This window comes from Salvelinus sp. IW2-2015, linkage group LG7 (assembly GCF_002910315.2).
Source record: "Salvelinus sp. IW2-2015 linkage group LG7, ASM291031v2, whole genome shotgun sequence".
NCBI classification, from domain to species: Eukaryota; Metazoa; Chordata; class Actinopteri; order Salmoniformes; family Salmonidae; genus Salvelinus; species Salvelinus sp. IW2-2015.
This window is the reverse complement of record NC_036847.1, coordinates 6577722-6597518: the sequence shown is the minus strand read 5'-3', so window position 1 is coordinate 6597518 and position 19797 is coordinate 6577722. Positions and strand designations below refer to the sequence as shown.

The 19797-nt window shown below is 43.1% G+C and overlaps 1 protein-coding gene across 1 annotated transcript; it reads left to right on the top strand.

Moving 5' to 3' along the window:
- Window positions 1–9549: 9549 nt before the first annotated feature.
- Window positions 9550–19534, top strand: xpc (xeroderma pigmentosum, complementation group C). Its single transcript, XM_023990789.2, has 14 exons — window positions 9550–9851; window positions 13818–14084; window positions 14236–14326; window positions 14499–14583; window positions 14763–14920; window positions 15116–15236; window positions 15503–15592; window positions 15681–16478; window positions 16557–16717; window positions 16993–17074; window positions 17226–17348; window positions 17498–17667; window positions 17789–17882; window positions 18137–19534. The coding sequence occupies exons 1-14, from the start codon at window positions 9749–9751 to the stop codon at window positions 18467–18469; spliced, it is 2676 nt and encodes an 891-aa protein (XP_023846557.1). The 5' UTR covers window positions 9550–9748; the 3' UTR covers window positions 18470–19534.
- Window positions 19535–19797: the final 263 nt, after the last annotated feature.

Here is a 19797-nt window from a genome sequence, read left to right as displayed (position 1 = left end):
TGCACCAAACATAACATACCATAACACTTTTGTATTCAGGACAAAAACAGTGAATTGCTTTGCCACATTTTTTGCAGTATTGCTTTAGTGCCTTGTTGCAAACAGGATGCATGTTTTGGAATATTTTGAATCTGTACAGGCTTTCTTCTTTTCCCTCTGTCGATTAGGTTAATATTGTGGAGTAAGTACAATGCTGTTGATCCATCCTCAGTTTTCTCCTACTGACACTGTAACTGTTTAAAAGTCACCATTTGCCTCATGTTGAAATCCCTGAACTGTTTCCTTCCTCTCTAGCAACTGAGTTAGGCATGACGCCTGTATCTTTGTCGTGACTGTGTGTATTGATACACCATCCAATGTGTAATTAATAACTGCACCATGCTCAAAGAGATATTCAATGTCTGCAAATGTTTGCCATCTACCAGTAGGTGCCCTTCTTTGCGAGGCACTGAAAAACCTACCAGGTCTTTGCGGTTGAATCTGTGTTTGAAATGTACTGCTCGACTGAATACTTATGTAAATAAGGTATTTCTGTATTTTATTTCTGTTAACCTTGTTTTCGCTTTGTCATTATGGGGGTTTGTGTGTAGATTGATGAGATTTTTGCATTTATTTTTTATCCATTTGAGAAAAAGGCTGTAACGTAACAAAATGTGGAAAAAGTCAAAGGGTCTGAATACTTTCCGAATGCAGTGTATATTAGTGTTTTATTTTTTTCATGAATTAAAAAAAAAGTTATTAAAAACATTCTTCCACTTTGACATTACAGGGTAGTGTGTGTGGATCGTTGACAAAGAAGGACAATTAAATCAATTTTAATCACACTTTGTACCACAGCAAAAAGTCAAGGGGTGTGAATACCTTCTGAAGGCACTGTAATTGTATGTCTGGGGTTCAGCGATTCAAAAATCTGGTTAAACACTATTATTGCACACAGAGTGAAGCCATGCAACTTATTATGTGACTTGTTAGGCACATTTTTACTCCTGAACTCATTTAGGCTTGCCATAACAAAGGGTTTCATACTTATTGACTCAAGACATTTCAGCTTTTTATTCTTTAATTAATTTAAAAAACAAAACATAATTCCACTTTGACATTATGGAATATTGTGTGTAGGCCAGTGACAAACAAATCTAAATTGTATCCATTATAAATTCAGGCTGTAACTTTAAAAAAGGTGGAAAAAGTCAAGGGGTGTGAATACTTTCTGAAGGCACTGTAAAAGACTTGTTTTTTATTTTCTTGATGGTTTTCTCAAAATATAACCAGGTAGTGAGTGCATAGGCTACTGCAATGAGAACATATAGGTGTTTTTGCAGCCTAATGGATATGCTCTGTTGTTTGCCATTACTTCATGCCCTTGTACTCATGATCATTTGTGATTGTGCAACATGGAATTGTAACAGATGTGATTAAATGGAGTCCACAAAGATTCTTACTGTATGGTCATAAATTGCATGTAAGTATCTCTGGAGCCTGCATTGCATTTCTTTCATTCTTAACCTTCATGTTGCTTTTGTCAGTAACCATGTAAAGAACAGAATTTGATTCAATTACATGAAGGACAAACACTAACTGTACAGAAAAGTATTAGACTATACATGTACAGTACCAGTCAAAAGTTTGGACACACCTACTCATTCAAGGATTTTTCTTTATTTGTACTATTTTCTACATTGTAGAATAATAGTGAAGACATCAAAACTACGAAATAACACATATGGAATCATGCAGTAACCAGAAAAGTGTTAAACAATTCAAAATATATTTTAGATTTTAGATTCTTCAAAGTAGCCACCCTTTGCCTTGATGACAGCTTTGCACACTCTTGGCATTCTCTCAACCAACTTCACCTGGAATGCTTTTCCAAAAGTCTTGAAGGAGTTCCCGCATATGCTGAGCACTTGTTGGCTGCTTTTCCTTCACTCTACTGTCCAACTCATCCCAAACCATCTCAATTGGGTTGAGGTCGGGTGATTGTGGAGACCAGGTCATCTGATGCAGCACACCATCACTCTCCTTCTTGGTCAAATAGCCCTTACACAGCCTGGAGGTGTTTTGGGTCATTGTCCTGTTGAAAAACAAATGATAGTCCCACAAAGCACAAACCAGATGGGATGGCGTATCGCTGCAGAATGCTGTGGTAGCCATACTGGTTAAGTGTGCCTTGAAGCAAGAGTATGAAAGAGTTGTCGCAGGAGTAAAATGAAAGCATCAATCCAGCAAGATTTAAGTGACAAGTGGATTTTGCCCCTCAAACACAGGAAATATTTGGCTGAAAAAGACAGATCCTCAGGTGGGCAGGGCATGGCGTTGCTACCTAGAGAGCCAGGAGTTCAGGTGTGAGACTGGGGGAGCAGGTGGCAACTTCCAGTACAGGATGAATGGGCTATTGCCCTCTTCAGGAAAGAACATCACATTCCTTCTCTCGCTGACTCAGGCAAGCAATTCTGCAAACTGCTATAGATGGGCACGCTACCAATGCTTTACAGAGCCTTTGATTCCCATGCCATGTCTATGAGGGCAGGATTATAATACAGCCTTTTGATGGAGTCTGATCAGCTCCCATGAATAACAATTACTGACAGACTGTTAGGAATACCCACGTTGGTCTTGTTTTATCACAACCACTTCAGACGAAATGCTCGTGGCTCTTCCTAGAGTCATGTAATCGATTTAGGAGTATCGATGTATTTTTGTTGTTACATTATCGCAGGATGTCTATACTGTCTCAGACCTCAACATGTGCAAAGGCACAACATGAAGCCTCGGGCAGTAGGTGACATCATTTGACATTTGCCCAAAATGGCCACGGTGAGCCAATGCACGGAGAAGAAGCCTGTGGCTGCATGGCTGCTGTGTTTCGGGCTTGCTTCCTGAGAGTGTCCCCCCCTTCCTCTGCCCTGCGTGATGTGGGCACAGATGAAGGAGAAGTGTTGCTCCGAGAAACAGGGGAGCAGGGAGACACACAGGAATGCAGCTCCAGTGGAGCCTCAAGGAGAGGAGGAGGGGGGGGGGCAATTAATTTTGGGCTTCTTTTTTTCCCCACTTTCTCCTTCAGTCTCAGGCTACAGTTCTGTTGTTAAGACAACCAGAAGGAATGGCTGGCAACTGGTTGGTTTGTAACGCCTGTCTGTCCTCAAAAAGGGCTAGAGTAACAGGACACCACCACACATTCAAACACACAAACAAACAGGGGTACATTACACACACACACACACACACACCCCTCATCATGGACACGCTAACTGTTTCTGTCAATCTCACTACTTTATCATGCCTAGAATGAAAGTGCTTTTTGGGGGTATTTGAATGAGTGAAAATAGCTATTCAGCTGCTATGACCCTTTATTAACACGCGTAGGGCTTCACAAAGCCCCTCGAATGGAGGCGGTCTTGTGCTCAGGTATGATGTCCCCTTTCATTCTCCGTGCTCGCCACCCATTGGCTCCCCGGCGCTGGTGGGCTTTTGTTCTCCTCCTCCCAACTCTCCCTCTCTCTGTCTGAGCGAGTGAATGGAAATACGCACAGATGTGTGGCGCTGTTCAAACTTCGCCTGCGTCGTCGCGCAACTGCCCAGTTAGACTGTATGTGTTGTCCTCTAACTGGGACGGTGGTTGAAAGATGCGATAGCCTATCCACCTGCTGATGCAACTCTAGCCGGCGGTCTATTGCAGTGGTTCACCGGTGACCAGTCCAAGGGTAGTAGGCGTTCTCCAGGCGCAGACTGCGGCGGGGAAAGCAGCGGTTCTTTTCAGGATGGGAAACTCGGATCTCCAGCGTACTGGCATGGAAGATGCAGCTCAGTGAGCCCATATTCCCTTCACTGCCGTATCTAATCTCAAATGCGGTCTAACAATTCCAGTGGCTGAAGGACTTTTTTTTAGATGAAGGTTAGGGTATGAGGTCTGCCGTTTATCACTATATTTCACCTGTTTTCAACTGCTCGTCATGGCTATGGAAATCTCTGCCGGTAGGCTATGACTAATTTGTTCAGGATTAATTTTATAATTCTATTTAGCCTACCATTTAGGCATATTTACACACACGTTGAGTTATAAAAGCTGAACTGATGTGTGATGTTGCTGATCTTGAAAATAAATACATTTTGTCGTTTGTTTCGTAAATAATTCTGAGCATGTGTATGGGATTCAATGACCATAGTCGATATTTGTTTTATTTAAAGACCAATATCATGATGATTCCACTTTGATTTCATAATCCTCATAAGAGCCTAATTGTTGATCTGGTTCAATGGTGAATGAATGGCATTGCATTTTCTCTTGAGAAAGTGAGCCGAGGGTAACGGGAACACAAGAGGCACTCACAGACAGCGAGTTGAAACATTTCACTTGCACACGGCAAGACATCTCCGAGAACGCGACGACGGAGGACAGGACAACAGGTGCCTCTGCTCACCTCGGCGGACACAGAACTGGCATTACGCAGCGGGGTCACAGTGAGAGTAGACGCCGTTTCCTCTTACCTGCTGTGAAAATGGGAAGGGTTAGTCATGTTTGTGCTGTTGATGAAAATATTGAAAATGGTGGTAAAGCAAGGAGTGGGGGAAAACTCTGAGCCCGCTCTGAGGTGGATCCATCCACACCTGTACCTTTCCTTACCCCTAGGGGCAACGCTGCACATACTTGCTATAGTAGTGTAGTTATGACACCACTCCAGTATGAGTGTAAATAGTTCATGTAGCCTATGTGTAAGTTATGAGTATGGGTAGCTTATAGTCTGCTCGGAGTGCCCACTGCACTGTATGGCTTTTTATTCCTATCTGACTGCGTTGAGGGTTCATATAGGGATGGAAGCCATGCAGTGCGCTGGGCTCATATCACGCTGGACCACAGAAGAGGACCACGGAGACAATCCCCCACTGTTCATCCCCCCTCTCCCCATGATCCTAGTGATCTGTCTCCCACTGCAGCGAGACTGTCTGGAGCTTGTGGCTCTCTTATCAGTTCACAGACAGCTCCCTGAAGCGTTATAATACATCGAGGCTCCAGCACCACCCAGATGTATGTCCACAACAAGATACCTACCTACCTGTTACCTTTCCCCATGCCGTCAATGTTTCTATATCCCCCCTACGCAGCTTGTTCTGGTCTAATCTCGCATGTTGATTTTGAAAGATCATTTGGGTTTGGGCATGGTACAACCACAACAATTTGAGTCACTGATACTTTTTGTAAATAAATTACATTTTTTTTAAAGACTAAAACATGTCATAGTGTGAGATAGAGAGAGAGGGTGAAATGAGGAGAGGGTGGTGCATATAGTTGTATATAACAAGTGTCAAGAGTGATGCCCCTTCATATGCCCTCACACACACACACATATATATATATATATATATACGTTCTGTACCATCACTCATTCTTATATCTTTATGTACATATTCTTCATCCCTTTACACTTGTGTGTATAAGGTAGCTGTTGTGAAATTGTTAGGTTAGATTACTCGTAGGTTATTACTGCACGGTCGGAACTAGAAGCACAAGCATTTCGCTACACTCGCATTAACATCTGCTAACCATGTGTATGTGACAAATAAAATTTGATTTGATATATGCTGGGAGTCAACCAGTTTATCTGGCCTTTGGATGTTCCTGTTGCAGACCATAGAACAAAAAAAACCTTCCTGCCACATTGTACAATACTGCCACCCTGAGTAAAGCACAGTGCACTGCATTTTACACTCAGTTTTTCTCATCAGCGTTCCTTAAATAACCCCTACATATTACAATGGAGTGCACTAGGGGGCCGATTCATTTTTAGGAAATGTACACCTTTCCTACGCATTTTAGGAAATATACGCCTTTTTTACACACTCCTTTCCTATCCAATTCTCAGTAGGTGGTATTCAGACTTAACATATGGAGGCACATACAGTTGAAGTCGGAAGATTACATACACCTTAGCCAAATACATTTCAACTCAGTTTTTCACAATTCCTGACATTCAATCCTAGTAAAAATTCCCTGTCTTAGGTCAGTTAGGATCATCACTTTATTTTAAGAATGTGAAATGTCAGAATAATAGTAGAGAGAATGATTTATTTCAGCTTTTATTTCTTTCATCACATTCCCAGTGGGTCAGAAGTTTACATACACTCAATTAGTATTTGGTAGCATTGCCTTTAAATTGGTTAACTTGGGTCAAACGTTTCGGGTAGCCTTCCACAAGCATCCCACAATAAGTTGGGTGAATTTTGGCCCATTCCTCCTGACAGAGCTGGTGTAACTGAGTCCGGTTGTAGGGCTCCTTGCTCGCACACGCTTTTTCAGTTCTGCCCACAAATTTTCTATGGGATTGAAGTCAGGGCTTTGTGATGGCCACTCCAATACCTTGACTTTGTTATCCTTAAGCCATTTTGCCACAACTTTGGAAGTATGCGTGGGGTCATTGTCCATTTGGAAGACCCATTTGCGACCAATCTTATTCCTGATGTCTTGAGATGTTGCTACAATATACCACATAATTTTCCTCCCTCATGATGCCATCTATTTTGTGAAGTGCACCAGTCCCTCTTGCAGCAAAGCACCCCACACCATGATGCTGCCACCCCTGTGCTTCACGGTTGGGATGGTGTTCTTCGGCTTGCAAGACCCCCTTTTTCCTCCAAACATAACGATGGTCATTATGGCAAAAAAGTTATATCTTTGTTTCATCAGACCAGAGGACATTTCTCCAAAAAGTATGATCTTTGTCCCCATGTGCAGTTGCAAACCGTAGTCTGGCTTTTTTATGGCGGTTTTGGAGCAGTGGCTTCTTTCTTGCTGAGCGGCCTTTCAGGTTATGTCCATATAGGACTCGTTTTACTGTGGATATAGATACTTTTGTACCTGTTTCCTCCAGCATCTTCACAAGGTCCTTTGCTGTTTTCTGGGATTGATTTGCACTTTTCGCACCAAAGTACGTTCATCTCTAGGAGACAGAACGCGTCTCCTTCCTGAGCGGTATGACGGCTGCGTGGTCCCATGGTGTTTATACTTGCGTACTATTGTTCGTACAGATGAACGTGGTACCTTCAGGATGAACCAGACTTGTGGAGGTCTACAATTCTTTTCTGAGGTCATGGCTGATATCTTTTGATTTTCCCATGATGTCAAGCAAAGAGGCACTGAGTTTGAAGGTAGCCCTTGAAATACATCCACAGGTACACCTCCAATTGACCCAAATTATGTCAATTAGCCTATCAGAAGCTTCTAAAGCCATGACATAATTTTCTGGAATTTTCCAAGCTGTTTGAAGGCACAGTCAACTTGACGTATTTGACTTATACATTGAATTATAGGTGAAATAATCTGTCTGTAAACAATTGTTGGAAAAAGTAGATGTCCTAACCGAATTTCCAAAACTATAGTTTGTTAACAAGAAATTTGTGGAGTGGTTGAAAAACGAGTTTTAATGACTCCAACCTAAGTGTATGTAAACTTCCGACTTCAACTGTAACACGATTTGCGTGCGTGGCTCAGTTGCGTGCACTAAATAAATGTAATCAGAGAGGAAGAGGCAAAGCGAGAAGGATAACTGGGCCCAAAATCTGTCTTCTCCAGCAGGTGGCGTTTTATAAATATATTTTTTTACTCACCACGTCTTTTTTTCAATAATCATGTTTCCATCCACAGTTTTCATGAAAGTAAAGTCGTACCATATAAACAAAAATCACGACAGGAAGTTTCTGTACACCTTGTTGTCAGGAACAAGTTAGTTTGGTGGGAACACCACTAGAGGGAAAATGCCATATTTTCTTTATGTAGATTTAAGGATATTTGCATGAATTGGATGGAAACCTAGCTAGTGTAGAGAATTTGGTCAACAAGAAACGCAATGGCTTTTTTGCTACTCGAGGCTTATTTGATCGAATATAAGTTTTATAATGCTTAGGTTGTTAACTGATTATAAGTAGGACACGTGACATCTCGCCATCTTTGAGAAGAAAAAAAAACACTTTATATCGGAGAATGGTCCCACCTGATCTTGCCTCCTCCTGGCTGCCTTATTCTCATTGTTAAAGCGTCCACTTGAATATATGGTCTATATAATGGATAATCTGTGATTTAATTCAACCCCAGAAAACACACTCCTTGGATGGCCTACCAATTTGATCAGGGAGTTTTTGTTCAATTTGTTTTAATGTTCATTTGTCTAAAGCAATCCCTTTAAATACGGTGTACCTTTAATTTGAGGTTGATTGGTGCAAGACTTGAATGTAGACTATGGAGAACGCGTTCAGAGTCTAGAAAGACACCCATGAAAATACAGTATGCATATTTGTCTCTGTTTCAGTACCCATGGGTTCTGGGGTAGATTTAAAAACACTGACTTTACACATTTATGTTTAGGGAATAATCATGAATCCTACTTCAAGGAAAAATATGGCCTTTAAGCACAAACTAAAAAAAGGTGGTTTAATTGATTCTGAAAGTTGACACGTCCAGTTCATCAATGATAACATTGGAAGTAGTAGTGAAGCCTACAATACAACTTTACTATGGAGAATAGTATACAATAGTATGATATAATAAATATACCCTAATTGCCAGTTATACAATTTGGCTTGCATCTCCAAATTGAATCCCTATAAGTTATAAGGCCATACAGGCACAGCATTTTATACTTCACTGTGGGAAAGGGCAGGCCCGTGCACAAACCTTTCAGGGGACAGGTGCGCAAAATGATCAAATATCTTGAAATTCACAATACTTTTGTCATTTAGCAGACACTCTTATCCAGAGCAATTTACAGTAGTGAGTGCATATATTATCATACTGGTCCCCCATGTGAATTGAACCCACAACCCTGGCATTGCAAGCGCCATGCATGACCAATTGAGCTACACGGACCTTTTGTAACCATACCAAATGTAATATATACTAATTTGAGTGTCCTGGATTTACATTTACTATGTTACGTCTGGTCTATGAGACCCGGCTGCCACTCGCTCCACCTTATTCATGGTTTCCTCAGTTTAAAGGTGGTGGAAATATTAAGGAATTAGTTCAAGGTCAGAATACATTATATCTGTAGCCACAACTCAATTTCTTTAATCACCATCTCAAACGTATACCTTGCTGGCATACTTAAGTTTTTTAATTGAACTTTTATTTAGTCAGTTCAGTCAGTTAAGATCAAATTGTTATTTATAATGACGGCCTACCCCAGCCCAATTGTCAACGCTGGGCCAATTGTGCACCGCCCTATGGGACTCCCAATCACGGCCGGATGTGCTACAGCCTGGATTCGAAACAGAGACTGTAGTGACTCCTCTTGCACTGAGATGCAGTACCGTTGCCCCACTCGGGAGCCCAAATTAAAGGTCGGAATAAGCAGAAAGGTGCATAAAAAAGGGAAAAAGTTCCAGGGAATAAAGCGCCTTACTCAGGACTGAATTTCCCCCTAGGTGAACGGGAAAATAATAGGTCTACCTACACACATCTGGAACTTTTGTAGCCTGCAGGCATCCCTGTTGCTATCTCGAGAGCGCCAACGATTGGGGAGTACTGATGGCGGGTACAGCGCGGAAGTGGATGCGGATGTGACGTTTTCGGACACCCGTTCATAACAATCTATCACCGCAGGATGTATTATGAAAGGCTCCGTAAAGTTGTGTTGAATAACCACGGTTTCTCCGCCAAATTACACAACACCACGTGTGCATGGTAAACTCAGTCATTCACGATTCTGTCTGTAACACTATTTAAAAAGTACACAATTACATTTGGAACGAAGCGAGCATGGCCAAGCGTAAAGAGTCTGCAGACACAGCAGTGAAGACAGACACAAAGAAACTGAAGAAGGTTGCAAAAGGCAAAGCTGGAGGACTAAGAGCCAAAAAAGGTAATCTAGCCAACTAGTTACAACACCCAACTAACAACCAGCACTGAGCAAATACTTATAGGAAACACCCGTTGAAGATGTTCTACCTTGCCATTTAGCTAATTTAGGCTACATTGTGACAACATTACATTATCAACGTTTATATACAGGATTTTTAATTTTGTAATTTATTTTTTATACGCTATATATAATCGGGGGTACAACAATACCGATTATACGAAGTTAAGACATACACGTCACTGTTTTAAAACGCTTTCTTATTCGAAGAATGTACTATAGAATGATCATGTACTGCTCGATATCCTTCTAAATAAACAAGAGCGTTTTTTTATTAGTACATTGACATTTCTGAATATTACATTTTGCCATTAGCACAATTAACTGTTACATTTTAAGAGGTAAAATTGTTTTTATTGATCCTTAATAATACATGGATAATTCTGAAGGAGACCTCTGGCCTTATTAACAATTAGGAATTTGTGCGCTAATAACCCAAACTTTCTGCAACAGATATTATTGACAAATGTATTTCAGTAAGTTCAAATCCCTTTGAAAAAAATCACACAGACCTATTATTGTTCTGAGCGAGCAAAGGTTACAGTTGGCACAACTCTTTGCCTTGTCATCCAATTTGTCTTGCCTCCAAATGTTAACCCTGCAAGTTATAAGACCATACAGGCACAGCATTTCATAATTCATATCTCTAAATTCATAACATTTGGAATGGCTCTGTAGTGAAAATGTGCAATTTTTCCAAGGAAGGGTATCTCAAGAAGGTGAGGTCTGGTTACACCTCTAAACAGCATGAGAGTCCCAGATGAATAGCGTGAGACTATGGCGAACTGTAGGTGTAACGAGGGATATGGTAAAGAGAGAACAATTATTCATAATTGAATAACAACCATTCTGCATTACGATGTTGCAGTTGCAGCTCATATCATAACTTCTGCTTCAAAATTGTCACTGATGCGTTTCAATGGGCCAGCATCTGTCAGATTCATGTTTATTACAGATTGCAGGTGCATCGTCTTGCATGGTTACCGTTGTGGATCAACTGTCTTGTCTGCATATAAAAACGTGTTTACAACTGATCTGAGTTGATTGTGTGTTTTGATTTTCTGCCAAATTAAACTCTGCAATGGTTATTTCTTTAAGACTACATAATGTTTCATCTGTAGAAGCTACAAAGCACCTACAGATGTCAAATGAGGCTATAAAGCTTGCTCTGTAATATGAGTAGTATTTTATTTATATATATATGTTTTATCAGCAAAAAAGAAACGTCCCTTTTTCAGGACCCTGTCTTTCAAAGTTAATTCGTAAAAATCCAAATAACTTCACAGATCTTCATTGTAAAAGGGTTTAAACACCGTTTCCCATGCTTGTTCAATGAACCATAAACTATTAATGAACATGCACCTGTGGCACGGTCGTTAAGACACTAACAGCTTACAGACGGTAGGCAGTTAAGGTCACAGTTATGAAAACTTAGGACACTAAAGAGGCCTTTGCTCATCTGCGTGAACGTGTCTTAGGCATGCTGCAAGGAAGCATGAGGACTGCAGATGTGGCCAGGGCAATAAATTGCAATGTCCGTACTGTGAGACGCCTAAGACAGCACTACAGGGAGACAGGACGAACAGCTGATTGTCCTCGCAGTGGCAGACCACATGTAACAACACCTGCACAGGATCGGTACATCCGAACATCACACCTGCGGGACAGGTACAGGATGGCAACAACTGCCCGAGTTACACCAGGAACGCACAATCCCTCCATCAGTGCTCAGACTGTCCGCAATAGGCTGAGAGAGGCTGGACTGAGGACTTGTAGGCCTGTTGTAAAGGCAGGTCCTCACCAGACATCACCGGCAACAACATCGCCTATGGGCACAAACCCACCGTCACTGGACCAGACAGGACTGGCAAAAAGTGCTCTTCACTGACGAGTCGCGGTTTTGTCTCACCAGGGGTGATGGTCGGATTCTTATTTATCATCGAAGGAATGAGCATTACACCGAGGCCTGTACTCTGGAGCGGGATCGTTTTGGAGGTGGAGGGTCTGTCATGGTCTGAGGCGGTGTGTCACAGCATTATCGGACTGAGCTTGTTGTCATTGCAGGCAATCTCAACGCTGTGCGTTACAGGGAAGACCTTCTCCTCCCTCATGTGGTACCCTTCATGCATGCTCATCCTGACATTACCCTCCATCATGACAATGCCACCAGCTATACTGCTCGTTCTGTGAGTGATTTCCTGCAAGACAGGAATGTCAGTGTTCTGCCATGGCCAGCGAAAAGCCTGGATCTCAATCCCATTGAGCACGTCTGGGACATGTTGGATCGGAGGGTGAGGGCTAGGGCCATTCCCCCCCAGAAATGTCCGGGAACTTGCAAGTGCCTTGGTGGAAGAGTGGGGTAACATCTCACAGCAATAACTGGCAAATCTGGTGCAGTCCATGAGGAGGAGATGCACTGCAGTACTTAATGCAGCTGGTGGCCACACCAGATACTGACTGTTACTTTTGATTTTGACCCCCCCCTTTGTTCAGGGACACATTATTACATTTCTGTAAGTCACATGTCTGTGGAACTTGTTCAGTTTATGTCTCAGTTGTTGAATCTTGTTATGTTCATACAAATATTTACACATGTTAAGTTTGCTGAAAATAAATGCAGTTGACAGTGAGAGGACGTTTCTTTTTTTGCTGAGTTTATTTATAAACATGAATATAAAAATAATTGATTTGGCAAATTTTTCTCTAATGTAACCAATCACAGCCCTCCTTTTACTTGTATCATTGCACATCCTGCAAATCTCCAGCAGAAGGCAACCATTTTGAATCCATTTTCACATTCACTCTGGTAATGCTTACAAATTGGATCATAACCCTAAAAGTAGCAGAGATCAAGTGGTGGAAAAAGTACACAATTGTCATACTTGAGTGAAACTATAGATACATTTTTTATAGAAAATGACTCAAGTAAAAGTGAAAGTCACCCTTTAAAATACTACTTGAGTAAAAGTATTTGGGTTTTAAATATACTTAAGAATAAAAAGTCAAAGTATAAATCATTTAAAATTCCTTATATTAAGCAAACCAAAAGGTGCTATTTTCTTGTTTTTTAAAGACATACTTTACAAACGAAGCATTTGTGTTTAGTGAGTCTGCCAGGTTAGAGGCAGTAGGGATGACCAGGGATGTTCTCTTGATAAGTGAGTGAATTGGACAATTTTCCTGTCCTTCTAAGCATTCAAAATGTAACGAGTACATTTGGGTGTCAGGGAAAATGTATGGAGTAAAAAGTACATTCTTTTCTTTAGAAATTTAGTGGGGTAAAAGTTGTCAAACTTAGTAAAAGTACAGATACCAAGAAAAACACTTAAGTAGTACTTTAAAGTATTTTCACTTAAATAATTTACACCACTGCAGAGATCCCACCAAACTTTGATATGCCCATAGAGTATATAATGTTCAACAATATATAGAAAAATTTGCCAAAATAGATTTTATACATTTCCAATATTCATGTTTATATTTTTTTATATTAGAAAAATTTGCCAAATTTTGATTTTTGATATTTCCAATATTCATGCTTATATTTTTCTATATTCATAAATTAATTTAAAAAAAAATGTGTTTTTGAAATCAAAATACTTATATTACAGAGCAAGCAGTAAAGCTTCATATGACACCAATGCTTTCTACGTAGTACCTAAAGATGAAACACTATGGAGTCTTAAGGCCAAAATGTCATAAATATGCTCAATTATGCCTTTAGATACAAATGTCAACAGTCCTTCCTCTGAAGCACTATTTTATGGATTACATTTCGTGAAAATCCCCCAAATCGTGGTCTTTTTTTGGTCTGGGTTTCGTGAGGAGTCACTCATCAGTGGATTATTCAAAGTCTTTCTCTCACTTTCATCATCTTATCATGACCCATCTTTCTTTCTACCCTATCAGAGAATGGAGAGGAAACGGAGAAGGTTCCGAGAAAAGCCAAGCAAAAATCCCATCTCTCTAAACCTATAGTAGGGGACACAACCGAAAACCACACCAGCAAATACTTCCAGGACAAGACTCCAGTGAAGGAGGAGCCTGCTGATATGAGTCCTGAGAGTGATATCATCCCTCCTTTTATCAGAGCCAGAAAAGACACAGTAAAGCCTGTGAAAAAAGAAGAAGAAGATGAGGACAGCGAGGAGGATGAAGACTGGGAGGAAGTGGAAGGTGATAAAGGAATGAACGCTAGTTTTGATTGTATTGTACAATGTTTGTAGACTATATCTGTGTAGATTAATGTTCTGTTTTGTATACCTATGATGGCTCTGGTCCTTGCTCTGTGTGTGTCACTATGTGATATTGCTTTCTGAGCCCTTAGGTCCAGTGGAACCAGAAGAGCCAGCCCTGCCCTCACAGCCCGTGGAGATAGAGATTGAGACCCCAGACATCATCCAAAAAAGGCAGAAAAGGTGAGAGATAGTGGCAAGATGGCATGTGGTCTGTGTCTTTTGTGTGTACTCCTTTGGAAAAGCAAGTGCTGCATCCTAGATGACACAGTCAGACTGTAGGAGAATTAGCTCGTTTTAGTTCAAGATGGAAATATGAACCATCCATCAATTTACCATGACAACCTGACTCCAGGGAGAAGAGGAAGGCGGAGTTTGAGACCTATTTGCGACGCATGATGAACCGCTTCAACAAAGATGTGGTGGAGGACACACACAAGGTGAGCACACACACACACGTGTACCGTAAGGACCTCCACATGGCTTAGCTCACAGACTGTCATGATACTGCTGATGGGGGAATCACAGAATGGCTGTGGTCCATTTTTTCCGCCCTAACACGTTCTCTTCTCATTCAAACCCTTCTTACGATACCGATGTATAAACATCTCTCCCATAGGTCCACCTCATGTGTCTTTTAGCCAACGGGATGTTCCGGAACCGGTTGTGTAGTACACCGGACCTGCTGGCCATCAGCCTGTCTCTGCTGCCCACCCACTTTGCCATGGTGGCCAAGGAACGCATTGACACCAACTACGTCTCTGGCCTGCTCAAGTGGTGAGGAGGGCCTTCGATTTGTATTTGTGTGCGTGTGACTTTAACTGTGTGAATCTTTTCTTCTTCTGCTTATTCCTTGTAGCATGCTGAACTATGTTCACCCTTCTTGACACCTGACTAATTCAATCATCCCTGGCTATGTTGTTAAGTTTACGTCTTGTTCTTTGTAATTGATCCGGGTTGATTTTTGTCCAGGTTTGGGGCGACGTTCACGCTTAACCCGGAGCTTCCCTGTGAGGAGAGGCCCGACCCACAGGGCCTGCTGGAGAGGAGGCTGGGCAGCCTCACCGCTAGAGACCACCAGGAAATGACACATGTTTGTTCATGTTCCTCTGTTGCACAAAAAAAATAATTAGCAAATGGATTATGTTTTTGAGAGACGGCCACATTTTCCATAAAGTTTTAAATCAACGGTTAAAAAGTTTAGGCTCTTATGGTATGACATGTTCTCTCTAGAGAGAAATTGGGCCTAACTCAGTTTGCCTTGATGGTACTTAACCGAAGCCTGTTTTAAATCAAGTGTTTCCGTTGTCTTACCTGCATGACGTAACCTTGACCTCTGTCCCCTGTGTTTTCCTCCAGCTGTTCCTATTGATGCTGAGGTCGTTACAGCTCTTCTGTCGACTGGTGCTCTCTCTGCAGCCCCTGTCACTGAAGCCCCCGTCAGCCAAGGTCCAGCATTGGCTTTGCGTGTACACACTCTAAGGTGAAGTTCACGGGCTGTGTGTGTGTCCTTACCTGGTCCAACTCTCTTTTTCAGAGCAAGGCCAAGAACTCAGGCAGCCCGCCGAGGACGAGTCCATCGCAGAAGAAACCTCCAGAAGAGAGCCCCTCAGAGCCCAAGGTATCCCCAGGGTCCAAGAGGCCGGCAGGGGGGAAGGCCGAGAGAGGAGGGAAGAAGGCAAAAAAGAAAGAGGCAGGGGAGACGGGAAAGGCTGTGTCGGTGGGACAGAAACCCAAGAACTCCAAGCGCCGCAGCATAGCCTCGAAGGTGAGCTACAAAGAGGAGAGCAGTGAAGGGGAGGGGCCAAGTGATGGGGAGGAGTTCCAGCTGACCAATGAGGAAGACAGTGAGGACTCTGAGGGAGGAGCCAGAGCCAAGAAAGCAAAAGGAGGTAAGAGCAAGGGCAAGAGTACAGCTCCACAGAAAACAAGTAGTGGAGGCAAGAAGAAAGTGAAGAGTGAAGAGGAGGATGACGATTGGGAGGGAAACGAAGAGGGGGAGGAAGAGCAGGGGATGAAGCGGGGCAAGAGGAAGGAGGGGAAGGGTGCAGACGAGTGGCTGGAGGTGTACCTGGAGAAGACTGGGTGCTGGGTCTGTGTGGAAGTGCTGCAAGGCGTGGGGCAGCCTCAACTGTGCTCCAAGCAGGCCACCCATCCCATGACCTACGTGGTAGCCGTGGACGGGGACGGTCACCTGAAGGATCTGGGCAGCAAGTACGACCCCACCTGGATGACCTCCACCAGAAAGCGCCGGGTGGACGAGGAGTGGTGGGAGGTGACGCTAGAGCCATTCCTCGGCCCCGAATCCGAGAGGGACGTCCAGGAGGATAAAGAGGTGAGAATGAGATGCAAATTCGCACGCCTTCATTTGTACAGCTTCTCATTTACACACTCCCCTCTCTCTGTGCTCTAGCTCCAGTTGAAGTTGCTGGACAAGCCATTGCCCACGTCGATAGCAGAGTTCAAAAACCACCCGCTGTACGCCCTGAAGAGACATCTACTGAAATATGAAGCTCTCTACCCCTCCACAGCAGCCATCCTCGGGTACTGCAGGGGAGAGCCTGTCTATTCCAGGTAAGCAGCACACATAACCGGGATATTACACATTTGAGATTTTTCATAACTGATTTTGAATGCAAAGAAGCAGATAGAGAGGGCTGTTTAAAAGTATCATTTTGTTTCGAAGTAGAGTTCATGGAAATGTTGCTCTTTTTTGGGGGCGGGTCATGGAAATGCGTTACTATGGTATGCACACTCATTGTTTGGTATCCAAAACAAATGTATCTTCTTTGATTGTGAAAAGCCATGAGAAATACAGTAGTACTTATTTGCATCTGGGGTCTCCACAGGGACTGTATTCACACGCTACACTCCCGAGACACCTGGCTGAAGGAGGCGCGCACCGTCCGTCTAGGAGAGGAGCCCTGCAAGGTGAGCAGGGTCGTGTTCTTTAGGGCACACCGTAGCAAAACTCACTTACACACACTTTCTCTCACACTCACTCTCTCACAGACAAGCTCTCTCTCTCTCACACACACACTCTCTCTCCCATACACCTTCTCTCAACCTCTCTCTCTCTCAGATGGTGAGAGGGTTTTCCAATCGCTCTCGGAAAGTCAGGGTGGCGTCAGAGCAGAAGGACAAAGATGACCTGCCCCTGCTTGGTAAATGGCAGACAGAGGAGTACCAGCCACCAGTAGCTGTAGTAGGCCTGTCTCTTATACACATCTAGATGTGTATAAGAGACAGGTGTGTGTGTGTGTGTGTGTGTGTGTGTGTGTGTGTGTGCGCGCATGCACATGTATGTTGCATTTTTATAAACAATTGAGTTAAGTATATGTTTGTTTTCTCCAGGTGCCTCGTAACGACTTCGGCAACGTTTACCTGTTCAAGCCCTGCATGCAGCCAGTTGGCTGTGTCCACCTGCGTCTGCCTAACCTCCAGAGAGTGGCTAAGAAGCTGGACATGGACTGTGCCGCTGCTGTCACTGGCTTTGACTTTCACGGTGGCTACTCTCATGCTGTGTAGGTTTTCCGTTGTGTGTGTGTGTGTGTGTGTGTGTGTGCGCCGATGTATGGTTGTGTAATTGTTTGTGATATGTGTGCTGGTTGTTACGTAGTTTGTTTCTGTGTGTTTCTTTTCTAGAACGGACGGCTACATTGTGTGTGAGGAGCATGAGGAGATCCTGAGAGCAGCCTGGGTGGAAGACCGAGAGATCCAGAGACAAAAGGAGAAAGAGGGGAGTTGTGGTGTGTCTGAATGTGTTTGTGAAAAGCCTCTGTTTTGCCACTTCGCTCAAAGCACATCTTTTTTTCAACTGCCACTGTGTATTGTACAGTTGTATTGAATTTAATAAATACGTATTTCCTGCAATTACTCATGTCTTTATGGAGAAGGTTTGTTTTTAACTACGGTGTATTACAGGCATTATCTTGTTTGTTAGGTTGGTGCTTCTCATATTTTGTTCACATATGTCTTGTGTGTGTTTTCCAGAAGCGGGAAAAGAGGGCATTGGCCAACTGGACTCTGCTGGTGAAGAGCCTGCTGATCAGGGAGAGACTACAGCGTCGCTATGGGAAGAAAGGCCCAACCCCCGGAGGAGGCCTGGACCAACTGAAGAGCCAGGATAGGGAAGGGGTAGAGGGTCTATCGTCTGAAGAGGAAGGCGAAGGTGGGCCGAACACGGCTTCTGCCGCACTGGCTCAGGCCTGGCCCCAGAACAGACAGGGGGAGCAGGACGGTGGCACGGGGGGATCCTCCAAAACTATATCCAAACGGCAGAAAAGGGGCCAGGAAAAGCACCTTTTCCCCTTTGAGAAAGTATGAGATCATCCAATCCAACTCTCTCTGGCGCCCATCCAGTCGTGTTCTTCATGTCGCCAGAACAGATCAGAAGTAGGTCAGGCCGACAGGCATCTGTTCCTGGTTCCTGCTGTGCTACAGGAGATGTAGGTCATTGTAATCCATGTGGACTAAAACAACAAAGCAGCCTGGTGTTGGTGTGGCACACGGGCATGCCTGAAGTGTCCCCACTCGCGCCAGCGAATAGCCCGCTTTTCGCGTGGCGCCCGACTGGTAAGACGCTTGAGAATTGCTGTTACGTGTGCTAGCAAGGCAGAGGTCCTGGGTTTGAGCCTCTGTGTAAACCCGACTCGGGAGGAAGTGGTACTCTCTAAGCTAGCAGCGTGACCACCTTTACACTGCAACAGACTCTAACCTGCACCGCTGCAGTTGTTTCACACTCTCATATCTCTTATCGCTCTTGTCTCTCTAAACACACTCATATCTCTACGTGTGTGTGTGTGTGTGTGTGTGTGTGTGTGTGTGTGTGTGTGTGTGCGTGCGTGCGTGCTTGGGAGCTCAGTTGTCTGTCTCTACTGTGTATTAATAGACTGTTTTTTAAAAAATCCAAAGTATTTTTCTAAGAATTGTTATAAAAATGTAAGAAATGTATCCGAATTGTTGTTATATTACAGCGTTGATGTGATGTTAAAAGAATGGAAATAAATAGCAGATATTTTGGGACTCGTTAGTTTGACCCAAATAGTAGTGTTGACTCAGGCATTTGTATCATCCTCAAGCTGCCCAAACTACAAACTCAGACATTCACAACAAGATCAGTTTCATCATCACAATGTCTCATAGCAACGGTATGTTTTATCCTTGAGGCAATGGAGCCCATCACTGATTGTCAGAGACAAGGAGGGAGTTATTTTACGCTGGCTTGGGTTGAACCGGGCAATGGCCCATCATGTCATCGGGCGAAAGCGGGGAGGGAGGAGAGCTCTTCTCAAATGGCACGGTAATCTGCACCGCTCGGTCATGTTGTCAGCATGGTGCATTGTCTAGAAACATCTCTTTTTCCATCAAATAAATGTTTGAAATGTCAAACTCGTTTTCATTTTCATTTGTTCTATGAGATAATATCACAACGAACCTTTATTGTGCGTTATTACATAAATGCTTCAAAATTCACAAAATGTGACAGCTGAAGAAGACTACCACAGACCTTATTTTCAGCGTTTATTCTAAACAAAAACTCCATTCGTTTCCCATAGACTTTTTTCAACGAACCATGGCGGAGTTTGCACCTACAAAAGATGTCATTGCTATTGCTTTCTATTACTACATCTGCTTAATTACGTCACTTTTGT